General features: G+C 42.0%; 1 protein-coding gene across 1 annotated transcript; it reads left to right on the top strand.

The window, feature by feature from the left end:
- Positions 1-2510: 2510 nt before the first annotated feature.
- thbs1b (thrombospondin 1b) lies at positions 2511-12449 on the top strand (the record flags this gene model as incomplete). The annotated part of the gene is made up of 23 exons (XM_079255062.1): positions 2511-2631; positions 2836-2920; positions 3080-3639; positions 3885-3960; positions 4311-4394; positions 4536-4645; positions 4910-5035; positions 5958-6054; positions 6893-7066; positions 7228-7404; positions 7491-7664; positions 7815-7942; positions 8035-8187; positions 8886-9104; positions 9238-9345; positions 9622-9781; positions 9863-9981; positions 10713-10947; positions 11034-11261; positions 11362-11633; positions 11732-11829; positions 11922-12061; positions 12268-12449. The coding sequence occupies exons 2-23, from the start codon at positions 2857-2859 to the stop codon at positions 12447-12449; spliced, it is 3684 nt and encodes a 1227-aa protein (XP_079111188.1). The 5' UTR covers positions 2511-2631; positions 2836-2856.
- Positions 12450-13586: the final 1137 nt, after the last annotated feature.

Genomic DNA, 13586 nt, shown 5'->3' on the forward strand with positions numbered 1-13586 from the left:
TGGTCCTCTGATCACCCCATCATTCCCTGCCTTGCCTTCTTTCTCCTTCTCTTTCGCCAATCAGTTGCTATTTATGTGATTTGTCCTTTTTCATTTTCTACTTTTTTTCTGTATTTTCCTTGTTTTTCAGACGCCTTCATCCTAGCCGTTGTTTTCCTTGGGATTCCTTTTCTATTTTTTTTGTCTTCTCTTTTGTTTCTTAATCCCACTTCTTTTCCTGCTTCCTTTCCTTGTTGCAGAAACAGGAAAGAAAGGGAAATGAATGAGTAGAGAATGTTAAGAATCAATTTGTGTGCACATGTTTCTGTTTAGTGTAGACACATTTGCACTGGTCTGTAGTGAATGCATGTCTGACATGCATGTTTTGTTGGCATTTTCTGAAACTGCAGCAATTTGCTCTACTGAGTATGTCCTGTCTTCTTTTAAAGCCGAGTAAACAAAATAAGAGTTGGAAACGAACACGTTGTACAAAAGCTCCTGGATTACGTGTCACTCAAACATCGACGAGTTCATTTGCACACCTGATTTTCATATCAATCTGTCAGTGATCACAGCACCTCTGGCAGTGACAGTGTCCTCTTCACAGGCTGAAACAAGCTACTTTTAGTCTCACTGAGGAGTCCTGATCTGAGACAGACTCACAGGCACCAGAGGAGTCAGCTCAGCTTTGACCTCAGGACCCCTCAGGGTACGGCTCCATCCTTAAACATGTGAGCTACTTTTTTTTAGCATCGTCACACACTTGTCTGGTAAACGTAAACCGGCTTTTCAAGAGCAAATTTATGTCTCATGCATCAAGTGGATGAAGTACATTGCTGCATTCGACCACAACAGCTTCACTTTCTGACAGGAACAAATACACCTGACATGCAGCAAAGGAAGGTTTGCTCTGTACTGTGTTCACTAAGTCTTTGTGTGTCTTTTCTCCAAATATCTTCATAAAACAAACTGAATTGTGTCCTCTGTATGTATAAACTTTAAAGAGCAGTGTCTACAGACAACATATGCATTGATGAACCAATGAACGAGCCATTTGCAGCTTAACTTTAATTTAAAATGAAACCTAAATAGATATGTCTATAATAAGCTAACCATTGCGTCAAACACAACTGTGTGTGTAAACACACAGAAGAAACCTAACATTAGAATTGCATCTTAAGTACAAACATATGCAGCTTTATTGGGTTGATGTATAACCAGGATGAACTATAGAAAAGATTAAGGAACAATGGAATCCCTGTGTGTTGGTGTAATGTGTACAAAACAGAATAACTAGAATAATAGGACCTACAGGCTTTGCCTCATTCCCTACTCGCCCCTTTCTTTTTCTTCTTTTATTTAATTCCTTGTCTGAAAAGGAAACTGCCACCCAAACTCTGCTTTTTTTTTTTTTTTTTAGAGCACAATGATCGTTATACAGATAAATGTTAGGTGTTTAATCAATTTAACCCAGAAAAATCCAGCGTGACATATATGAAACATTCAGTTTCTGAGATATTTGGCATCACTTTATGGAACATACTTGTTTCAAAACCTTGTGGAACACAGTCTGATTTTAGTCTTCTTCCATTTTGGACATCGGAAAGCATAATATTGCACTAGAAAAAACAAATGCTGACATAAAAAACAAAAACAAAAAAAGGTATTTTTTATATTACATTATTAAAAAGGTAAATAAAAGACCTCATTAAAAAAAAAAAAAAAAATTACTTCTTGTCCAATCATTTTTTCATGTGTTGGGTCTTTTTGGATTTCACGTTTTCCCGACCAAACCTCCAGTGAAGGCATCTTGGACGTGAGGGTCAGTTCAGGTGTGCTGTTGCGCCACCTTCCTCTGCCCCAGGCGTCTCTGCAGTGAACTCACGTCGGCTCCTAGTGGCCACATCTGGAACTGCATCCGCAGAAACCATCGCTGTGACTGCAGCTCATCACAGTTTATGGTGCAGCATAAGAATAAGCATTTGGACTGTATCTATATAGATTAAGACCTGAATATATTTTCATTCAAACAACTGCAGAACGAAGTGCACATTAAAGTGTTTCAGAGATTATGGTCACAATTGAGATTCCACATAAATGAATACAAAACAAAAACCTGACTTTACTTGTGACTTTTTAATTTCTTAAACATAAATGCGTTTCTTTTGAAAACAAAAAATAAATCTGCAGCGTCACTGTCAGTCTGTGAGGTGGAAATCCGTCAGAGGGCTGATGGATGGACGCAGTAAGAGGAAACACTGGCCCATTAAGAGTCTGAGGTGCAGCAAAGTGAAGTTGGTCCTGGAAAGCTTTTTTTTTTTCTCTTCCCTTTTTCAGCAGAGAGGCTAGGCTCGTCCCTTTTTCTCTCCTCACCGTGATTGGACGAGGACGCTTCTTAGGAATGGCATCAAACTATTTAAATAGCACTTTGTCCCCCCTCGGCTTAAAAACGGAGTTATTTAGGAGCTGGAGCCAGAAGAGGCACATTTTCAACGGGGGAGAAAAAACAAGCACATTTTTTTAATTATCTCCCTTAATTTCATGGTGGATTTTTTTTTTAATAACTTGCAATAAATGAATTCCTGAGGATTATTGCTGGATTTGTATATATTTTTGAAAGGATTTTACTACTTTGAGGCTGCTGTGGAACAGGTGAGTGGTGAAGAATACCCTGCATTGCACTAAGTTTGTTACTGATCAACAGGTACTCCGTTTTTTTTTTGTTTTTTTTTTGTTTTGTTTTTTTTTAAATATAATTATTTTAATTTATTCAGCCTATTGCACAGTGATTTGATCTAACACAGCTTTTAGAAATGGTTACAACTATATAGCCTGTATTGTTGGTATTTGTCACAGGCAGCAGGTTGGTGTATCACCATGAAGCTGACAGGAATATTTTTGCTACTGATGCTTTGGACCTGTGAGAGTGCCAGGGTTGCAGGTGAGTTGGCTGATAAAACTTCAACTTCTTAAAAATTGTTGCATTTTTCTTTTAGTTTTTGATAACTAAAATGGGACATTAAAATAAATTTAAAAAAAAAACAAACAAAAAAACAGCGAACTGCCAAACTAAAACCATCTTCTTATTATTTATACACAGAGAGTCGAGAGGACAATAGCGTGTACGACTTGTTTGAGCTCATCCGAGTCCCCAGTAAGAACCACGGGGTCACCCTGGTGAAGGGAGACGATCCATACAGCCCCGCCTACAAGATCCTCGATCCAGACCTGATCCCCCCGGTCCCCGAGAGCGCCTTTAGGGACCTGATCGATACCATCCATGCCGAGAGAGGTTTTCTCCTCCTGCTCAACTTCAAGCAGTTTAAACGGACCAGAGGAAGTCTTCTTACCGTGGAGAAGCGGGACGGCACCGGACCCGTGTTTGAGATCGTCTCCAACGGCAAGGCGAACACTCTGGACATAGTTTACTCCACCGAGAACAAGCAGCAGGTGGTGTCCATCGAAGAAGTGGATCTGGCCACGGGCCACTGGAAGAACATCACGCTGTTCGTGCAGGAGGACCGAGCGCAGCTGTACGCGGGATGCGAGGAGGTGAACACCGCCGAGCTGGATGCGCCGATTCAGAGCATCCTGGCGCAGGACGCGCCGAGCGGAGCGCAGCTCAGGGTTGGCAAGGGAGCGGTGAAGGACAGGTTCATGGTGAGATCACGGGCCTTTACAGACGATGGATTCAGCTGTAAATTTTGAGCTCAAATTTTGATTTCTGTTAAGCTGCTAAGTTATCAAAAGATAATCAACTAAAATTCTGAAAAATTTTAGAGTAGTGTCCAAATGCGCAAAAACGCAAAGTTTTCCCCCCATTTTATTTACTCCTTTTCACTTGACAATATGCAGTTTAACACTGATTCACTGGATTGTTGTTTAAAATGAGCTTCTACTTGCAGGGGGTGCTGCAGAACGTGCGCTTTGTGTTTGGAACAACACTGGACGCCATCCTCCGCAACAAAGGATGCCAGAGCTGTAAGTAATCATGACCAAGTCGTCTGGTGTGTTTACTAATCACTCATCTGCCTCGTGCGCTTCCAAGTCACAACAACTCCATTTCAGAGGAAATATTTTTCCTTGTAAATTGCCCGCTGATTTCTACATAAAGTAGTCCCTAAAGCTGTTTGCTTCTCGCCATTGAGGAATGTCAGCTCACAAATTTTTAAAGGAGCTGCGGTCTTAAAGTATGTCCTCTGGGTTGTTTTCTACTAATCACACTGTAAAGTAATTTATAGTGACTGTCTGGTATAAAGCACACAGCTCTGTTCTTTCTGGGGAAATCAGTGATGAAGATGAGCAGATTTAAGACACCATTTCTTTTTCAGCAATTTCAAGTGACACCATGATTCTAAAGAATCTGAATGGTTCATCAGCCATCAGAACAGAGTATACTGGGCACAAGACTAAAGGTAAGTGCTGCTCCACGTTGACTTCATTGGATTGCATTATTATATTTTCTATTTGCATTTAATGTTTGACTTATAATGGAAATGAAATTACTCAAACATTTTTTTCATATTTCAACCCATTTTTTTGTTCCCTCTCTGAAGACCTGCAGATGGTCTGTGGCTTCTCCTGTGAGGATCTGATCAGCATGTTTAAGGAGCTGAAGGGTCTCGGTGTGGTTGTCAAGGAGCTCTCTAATGAACTCCGGCAGCTGGTGAGGAAGAACACTTAAAGAACAAGTTTTAAGAATCCATGAGTATTTGTGTGCACACACTTAAGTGCACTGTCTCTAGGCGTCCCCTTAACTTCCAGTAAATAGCATCAGGGATGCAGATTGTTTGACCTAAATAGATGTTTTTAATCAATATCTGTAAATTAAATATCTCTTTTTATCACTACCTCGTAGTGTTTTTTCAGTTTCTTTATGGCATCTGTTTCCATGATCTTTTTTGTCCTTTTCTCTTCCTGGCAACCACAGACAGATGAGAACAAGCTGATTAAAACCCGCATTGGCAACCACAGTGGCGTCTGCATCCACAACGGTATCGTACGCAAGAACAGAGACGAGTGGACCGTCGACGACTGCACCGAGTGCACTTGTCAGGTGAGCACCGTGCTGCCATCTGCATGTATTGTGTCTTAAAATACTTAAATGTGAGAGGATCCACAATGCCCTGACTTGTTCCTACATGTGCACACACTCTTTTATAAAGGACAATGCACACACACACACACACTTAACCACCATCTCAACTGATCTGGTCAGTAATTACTGGTGTGGTGTCTTGGCAGAGGACCGGCTGCCTTTAGTGTTGTAATGACAGGTCTGTTGTTAAGTAGTTCACCTTGAGTGTGGCCTTCAGGGACTCAACTGGACTTTAAGTGATGTGTTGCCCATAATTAAGAACAAGATTTTGGCTCTGACAAAGAGGAGATGGCTTTAGGTGCAAAAACCTTGGCAGAAGCACTCCTTGGTATTTACAAGTTGGCTTGATTTTCTGATTCACTTTTTGGCTACGTTCTTTTTTAAAAGCTCTTTCTTTCTTGTCAGTGATCAATTCCAGGAGGGAGAGGATTAGCATGCACACTTACAGAGGCAGTTTTGATGCCTGAGTCATTCACAGGCTGTGCTGGAAGGCAAGCTTTGCTTGTTTGGGGTTCAGTGTGGCACCATGGTGAGGCTGACATCCATTATTAGGACTTTGGCTTCATGCCCACCCACCCCAGACCCAGTGGGCAGGTGGTTGTTCACGGGGTTCTTTATTCTCAGTTTTAGTTCTTCTTGCATTGTAAATCTTTTGCAAAGTCAGATGCTGAACAGGGAGTGCAGTAAGTTGGTTGCACAGACATTGACAAGTATATATTGTAGATTAAATACATTTACACTGTTTGGCATCAGTGCCACTGCATTTCAATGTGTACTGAATCTGCGGCACCTGGACTGAGTGTAGCAGAAAGCTGCAGCAACATTTTGGTGGCATCCACATCATACGTTGGAAACTAATTTCATGTCTTTATTCATGCAGAACTCTGCTACTGTGTGCCGCAAAATCTCCTGCCCTCTGATCCCCTGCGCTAATGCTACTGTTCCTGATGGAGAGTGCTGCCCACGCTGTGGGACACGTAAGCATTTTTGTTCTCTACAGAAACTCTCAAAGCCTGCAGTGCAATTACAGCTTCATAAACTGGCACTGTAAATGTCTGCATAACTGGTCCCTAAAAGCTAGAATGTTTTCGATTCAACAAACAGATGAAGCTTTCAATCACTGCTGCAAACCCTGAAAGAGCCATTTATATGTTATTTGCCATATTAAACAAAAAAGCCACAAATATATCCCTGGATCTAAAAGGTTTCTTTTTTGGAAATATGCTCAATTTTAAGATGATTTAACTGCAATAACATTCCAGTAAATGAAAGGGGGCTTTTATGTTTGGAACATTGGCACTTTGTGCTCTCAATCATCTTTGAATCTTTTAGCTGAAATGGCTCAAATCTGATTCTGAAGCGCTAACTGTGTAATAAAACCATAATTTCCATGAGAAGAAAGTGACATTCTCTCTATATCTGTGCATGTTTGGCCTCCATGCTTCCCTTGAAACTCAACTACACAAGGACACTTGCATTCATCGTGACCAAAGCCACTTGTTGAAGTCATTGCTCACAACCAGTGTCATGTTTTCAAAGCCTATTTCCTTTTCAGGAAAGCATGAGCCAAAGAGACATCCCCATGACATTGGGCCTTTTAATTTATCTGGCTTCTCTCAGAACGTTAGTCCTCGGCCCGCGCTCTGAACAGAAAACCTTCTCTGTGTCGAGTCCGAGCTAAATCCACTCTATTAGCGGTCTGCTTTAGGAGCTTTCACTCCTCATTTATGCTTGGGGCTGTTTGCGAGGGGCTGGAATAGCCCCTTTATTGTCTCACTCATGCAGTCTTTCTCATATTCTCTCCCTTTTGCTCAGCGAGTGACTCTGCAGAGGACGGCTGGTCGCCGTGGTCTGAATGGACCCATTGTTCCGTGTCCTGTGGGCGGGGCATCCAGCAGCGTGGACGCTCTTGTGACCGTATCAATAACAACTGCGAGGGTACCTCTGTGCAGACCCGCGACTGCTACCTCCAGGAGTGTGACAAACGCTGTGAGTAACACAAGTCCATCAACAACAACAATTCATATGTTTATTTGCTGAAAGTTTGAGTTTTGCTGACCCATCATTTCTTTTCTTGATCTAATGCCGCAGTTATCTGTCCCTTAGCTTCCTTCTAACTGACCTCTGACCTTTTGTATTTCCGTCTTTAGTCAAGCAAGACGGCAGCTGGAGTCATTGGTCACCCTGGTCATCTTGTTCCGTCACCTGTGGCAATGGTGTCATCACCCGGATCCGCCTCTGCAACTCCCCCACCCCTCAGCTTGGAGGCAAAGAGTGCGTGGGGGATGGCCGGCAAACCGAAAAATGCCAGAAGTCTCCGTGTCCCAGTAGGTTTCATCCTTTTTTTCTGTTTGCATTTACTTGTTACCTATAACCATAAAAAATGTATGTATTTTTTTCTACTCTGCACCAGTCAATGGTAACTGGGGACCCTGGTCACCCTGGGATTTATGCACTCTCACCTGTGGAGGTGGCGTTCAGACTCGTAAGCGTTTGTGTAACAATCCAGCAGCACAGCATGGTGGTAAAGAGTGTATTGGTGATGCCATCGACAGACAGATGTGCAACAAAAAAGCCTGCCCAATTGGTGAGTCATTTTTAATCACTAACAGAGCTTCTCTGTAAAATATTATGGCTGTTTATTGCTGTGTTTGTCTATTGTTGACTTTAATTCTTTAGTTCTCTATGAGGTTAGATCTGAAGGATTTGATTATAGGGGTGTTATTTCTCTTTAAAGATGGGTGCTTGTCCAACCCCTGCTTCTCTGGAGCCAAGTGCACCAGTTTGCCTGATGGTTCCTGGAAATGTGGGAAGTGCCCAATTGGTTACTATGGCAATGGCATAAAGTGCAAAGATGTTGATGAGGTAGAGATTTTACGATATGTTGATGTGAGTGGTAAGCAATGTTTCAAGTCTTCAGCTTGATGGTTAGAAATGCTTTCCGTCCTTACAAACAGTGCAAGGAGGTCCCAGACGCTTGCTTTGAGTTTAATGGCGTCCATCGCTGTGAGAATACCAATCCAGGCTACAACTGTCTGCCCTGCCCTCCCCGCTACTCAGGTCCCCAGCCATTTGGCCGAGGTGTGGAGCAAGCTGCTGCTAACAAACAGGCAAGTACTGCTGTTGATGAGCAAAAACTACCCAAAACATATGCTGTAGATCAGAGATGTTGAATGGTTGTCTTTTTTATAAAAGTAATGCCAATTTTTAATTTGTCCACATGAAGTATAAACAAAATACATTTACAAGGCAGAAGGACAATTTTCTGAATCTCATTTCAGTTTGTGTGATAAAATGAGTCAGTTCATGCGTTCAGGATTATGACATGGTTGTGCAAAGTTACTCTAAATAATTTAAAAAACTATTTACATTTTCCGATACCTGTGATTAAATGTGTTTTGATTTTGTAGATTCATTGTGGTTAGTAAGTTTTCATGTTTGTCTAAATGAAAAATTAGGCTAAAACATTGTTGAAATTGATGTATTTCTCAAGAAGTGTCAGGTTGTTTATGTTTTTTTACAATGATAGTTCATTAAAAATTAATGTAATGATAATGTACATGTACTTCTTTGAATTAAAAAAAGGAAATAATTTTTGTTATTTATAGGTTATTAAGCTATTATTTTACTGCTCTGGTCCACTTGAGATCAAATTGTCCTGTACTGAGTCTAATACGCCTGCTGTTGATATTTAAAAAAAACTATCATTGAAAATAATGATATTATATAAGACAAATATCTTAGTTTGGTACCATGCACAGCCAGTCTGATCACCTCTCAAACCATCCATCCCTTCTTCATTCCGCAGGTCTGCACACCCCGTAATCCCTGCCTCGACGGAAGCCATGACTGTAACAAAAACGCTCGCTGCAATTATCTGGGACACTTTTCTGACCCAATGTTTCGCTGTGAGTGCAAACCTGGCTATGCTGGCAATGGCCATATATGTGGCGAGGACACCGATCTGGATGGTTGGCCCAATTCTGATCTGGTTTGTGTGGAGAATGCGACCTACCACTGCAAAAAGGTAAGTAGCACTAAAGCTGAAAGTCCATGATCTGCAGCAACCAAAATAAAAAGGAAATCTGTTTTTACAGCTTTAAAGTAAGATTAATTGTAATATTACTCCCAAGTGTCTGATTGTGTTATTTTCTATTCAGGACAACTGTCCCAACCTTCCAAACTCGGGTCAAGAAGATTATGATAAGGATGGAGTTGGAGATGCTTGTGACGATGATGACGACAACGATGGCATCCCTGATGACAGGGCAAGTAAAGCTCTCCAAATAACGCTGTCAAAGAGAGTGTGTTTAGTCATCATTCATGCTTTCTAATAAGAAAAGACAGCTTGGGCCCTGTGTTTCTCCTTAGTCTGAGCCAAGCCACAAATTCCAACTGTTTGGCATGCAAAAACACCTGCACTGATTTCATCCAAGGCCCAAAGATAAAACCTTTTAATATCGCAATACGTTTCGTCAGTAAAGAGACGGTAAATACATAGAGCTGCACCTGAAATCTTACCTGATCTTTCTCCTTTTCAACAGGACAACTGCCCATTCATTTACAATCCCCGGCAGTACGACTATGACCGTGATGATGTGGGCGACCGCTGTGACAACTGTCCTTACAACAGTAACCCCGATCAGACAGACACAGACAATAACGGAGAAGGCGATGCCTGTGCTGTGGACATCGATGGAGATGGTGAGTGCATTAAGCAAGTGCTATACTGTGTTTTGTACTAATATGATGGTGATTCTCACATACTTTCCATTTATTTGCCAGGAATACTGAATGAGAAAGACAACTGTCCCTATGTATACAACGTTGACCAGAGAGACACAGATCTTGATGGAGTGGGAGACATGTGTGATAACTGTCCACTAGAACATAATCCTGATCAGGTGTGTGGACACACACACGCATACACCCGTCCTCATTTCCTTCCGCCTCACCCAGCAACAATAATCCACATTCAGCCCCCTGCCTTTCTCTGTAGCTCAGCATATATCTGTCTTTCAATTGAGAGAGAGCCTCGGTGATTAGCCCTGTGTTGCTGTCTAAGCTTTATCACGCCATGTAAAGGTGGAGAAAATCCTCCATGCAGCTCAGGGGCACATTAGTTCAATAAGGCGTGGTGGGGTTGAGGGGTCTTTTCAATGGCCCATTGACGTTAGCTGACTAATGTGAGGGGAGAGGCCCGAGGCTGGATATTACAGAGGAATGGGTTGGCCCTGGGGTATGTGCATGCCCTGTCGGCACAGTGCAGGCTTGTCTCAGTCCACCTGTGCCATGCTACATTGAGAAATAGGAATGTGTTGAACAACAGGATTCAGGAGAAGGCTGGGGGAAGGAGGGGAGCGTTAAAGTCTAAGCTTCATATTGCTGTCATCGACGAGAAGAGACATGTCCAGAAAGCTGTTTAATTATTTTTGAAGCTCTTCCACTGATAAATTTCTAATTCTGCCAACACCAATTGCTCTTAGTTTCTGAGAGTAAAATTGTTTTTATATTCATAAAAGTTGGAAATGAGATAAAGGACAATAATACATAAACATTTAAAAATGAAAAATAATATTCCTGGTTGCATGTTTCACTGACCCATTAAGATTTCTAATTCATAAACTAATTGCAGTTGGATTCAGATGATGACCGTGTGGGAGACAAGTGTGACAGTAACCAGGACATCGATGAGGATGGACACCAAAACAACCTGGACAACTGCCCCTACATCCCCAATGCCAACCAGGCCGACCATGACAAGGACGGAAAGGGAGACGCTTGTGACCATGATGACGACAATGACGGGATCCCAGATGACAAAGACAACTGCAGACTGGCCTTCAATCCGGATCAGTTGGACTCTGATGGTGAGCCGAATCTTAAATATCAGTTCGACGAATCTGGACACAGTTTGGGTTTCATTCTTTCTTAACGTGAAGCATCTTTTGTCCAGGTGATGGCCGTGGAGATGCTTGCAAAGATGACTTCGATCAAGACAACGTCCCCGACATCTATGATGTTTGTCCTGAAAACTTTGATATTAGTGAGACAGACTTCCGCAAGTTTCAGATGGTTCCTCTGGATCCAAAAGGCACCTCTCAGATTGATCCTAACTGGGTGGTCCGTCATCAGGGCAAAGAGCTGGTTCAGACCGTCAACTGCGATCCAGGCATTGCTGTCGGTCAGTAAAAAAACCATGAAGCATGTCTCACCAGATTGGAATGTGATGAAGGCATACACAACCTGCAGCCAAATTTCATCCCTTGTCCTGCATCCAACAGGTTACCATGAGTTTAATGCGGTGGACTTCAGTGGGACGTTCTTCATCAACACAGAGAGGGATGACGATTATGCCGGCTTTGTGTTTGGCTACCAATCCAGCTCCAGGTTCTATGTGGTGATGTGGAAGCAGATCACTCAGACCTACTGGTCAAATAAACCCACCAAGGCTCAGGGATACTCAGGCCTGTCCATTAAAGTGGTTAACTCCACCACCGGCCCAGGAGAGCACCTCAGAAATGCTCTCTGGCACACAGGCAACACTCCAGGACAGGTATGCTAGGCCCGTCTCATACAGTGGATGATTTGAACATTTGATCAGAGGTGTGACACTCAGATGAACCCATGTGTGGCTGTTTTCTCTTGTGCTAGGTCCGCACTCTGTGGCACGACCCAAAGAACGTTGGATGGAAGGACTTCACTGCCTACAGATGGCATCTGATCCACAGGCCGAGAACAGGTCACATCAGGTGGGCAGAAGAGATTAATCTTCACATGAAACCATGCCTTAGTACAAAGCATTGAGCCTTAATAGTTTTCATGTTGTCCTTTTCTTTCACAGAGTTGTGATGTACGAGGGTAAGAAGATCATGGCCGACTCTGGCAGCATCTATGACAAGACATATGCAGGTGGCAGGCTAGGTCTTTTTGTCTTTTCACAAGAGATGGTATACTTCTCAGACCTCAAGTATGAATGCAGAGGTAGGTTTTTGTTTGGCTTTTCTTTTAGATTTGCAAGCACTGGACTTTCTTTTATTTGCTGCCACAAATGAGTCTCTCTGCAAACACTTAAAAACCAGTTCTCTTCTTTTAACAGATGCATAAAAGGACGACGCAGAAATCTGAGGAATGCACCTTTTTTTTTTTTTTTTTGTATAAAGTAAGAACTTATGTATCCTCCTGAAAAGTCCAGGAGGCAGTTTATCTCCGCAACGCTTTCTTCTGTGGCACGCACACTCGGACGGGGCGAAGGGCACGTGGTCACCCTCAGGGTAACTTGAAGTTGGTTTGGGCAGAGCGCCAACCAGCTGACTGCCAGTTGAGGATCAGAGAGCAGGCAGAGCTGCAGGAAAAAAAGAAAGAAACATAAAGCAGGCCCTGTAGCTTTGCAAGTAGGACACCAACACCTTTCTGTCCCAGCTCTGCCTTTTTTCCAGCTCCCTGAAAGACCTCATTCTTCTCTGCACAGGAACAGTTCTTCATAGAAAACTGTGCAATTCCAAGCCTTTACATCTCTCTCTGTCTTTCTTTTTCACTTCTTCAGCCTGTGTGCCTTTCTACCCAACTTTCTGGATGGACATCTCAAGAAGTAACAAATATCCCCTTTTTTTCTTTTTTTCCACCAGACTGGCCAGGATGTAGTTTCTAAAAATGGTACAATTTAAAGGATGAAGACAGCATTGGCATTTTAAAGGATCCATTTTTTTCTTTTTAAGGACTTGTTTGTTTAAAAATAAAAATAAAACCTGTTGGATGCAGGCTGAGTCAGACACAAGGGGAACATAATGTTGTAGATTTACATGTTCACGTATGTACTGTGTGTGGAAGTCTAGCCATGAGTGAAACAAAGTTCTTTTACCTAAATACCTAAGAATCTCTGTGGGGAGGAAACATTCAGTTCAGGTTAGCTCTAGTTTACATGCAAGAATGATGAGCTTTGCTGATGCCTGGTTTTTGACCCTCAGGATTAGCTGGAAGTGATGATCTTCCAATATCAAAGCAATATGACAAATATCTGGATTATCCACTGCAAAACTGCCAGAGTCTGTGAACACTAACCCAGGATGCTTCAACACGATTCCCCACATCACATTGTATCACAACCGAGGTCATCGTGGACCTTTATCGCCCTCAACTTTTGAGGATTTCAGTATAAAATGATGTCAATACATCTAATTTATTTATTGACTCTTGCCTACAATGTAGGCAAACAAAATTTTAATACTTTGAAAAAGTAAAAGAAACCCTCCTTATCATGGTATCTTATTACTGTGAAAAAAAAAAAAAAAAGAAAAAAAAAACCCAAAATCAGGTATAGGCTGTTATCAGTTGCAAGATGCTCAGAGTCCACCACATCCTGCTCCACAAAGTGAATTGGGCATTTTCAGATGAAGCTGTTTAGTATCAAATATGTAATTTGTGTACCTTTTCTACAGAGAGAGATGGAAAAACAAAGGAAATCTATGATGTACAAATATTACCTCATTGCTGTTCATAATCTGATCAA

This window comes from Telmatherina bonti (genome assembly GCF_933228915.1).
Source record: "Telmatherina bonti genome assembly, chromosome: 16".
Taxonomy (NCBI): Eukaryota; Metazoa; Chordata; class Actinopteri; order Atheriniformes; family Telmatherinidae; genus Telmatherina; species Telmatherina bonti.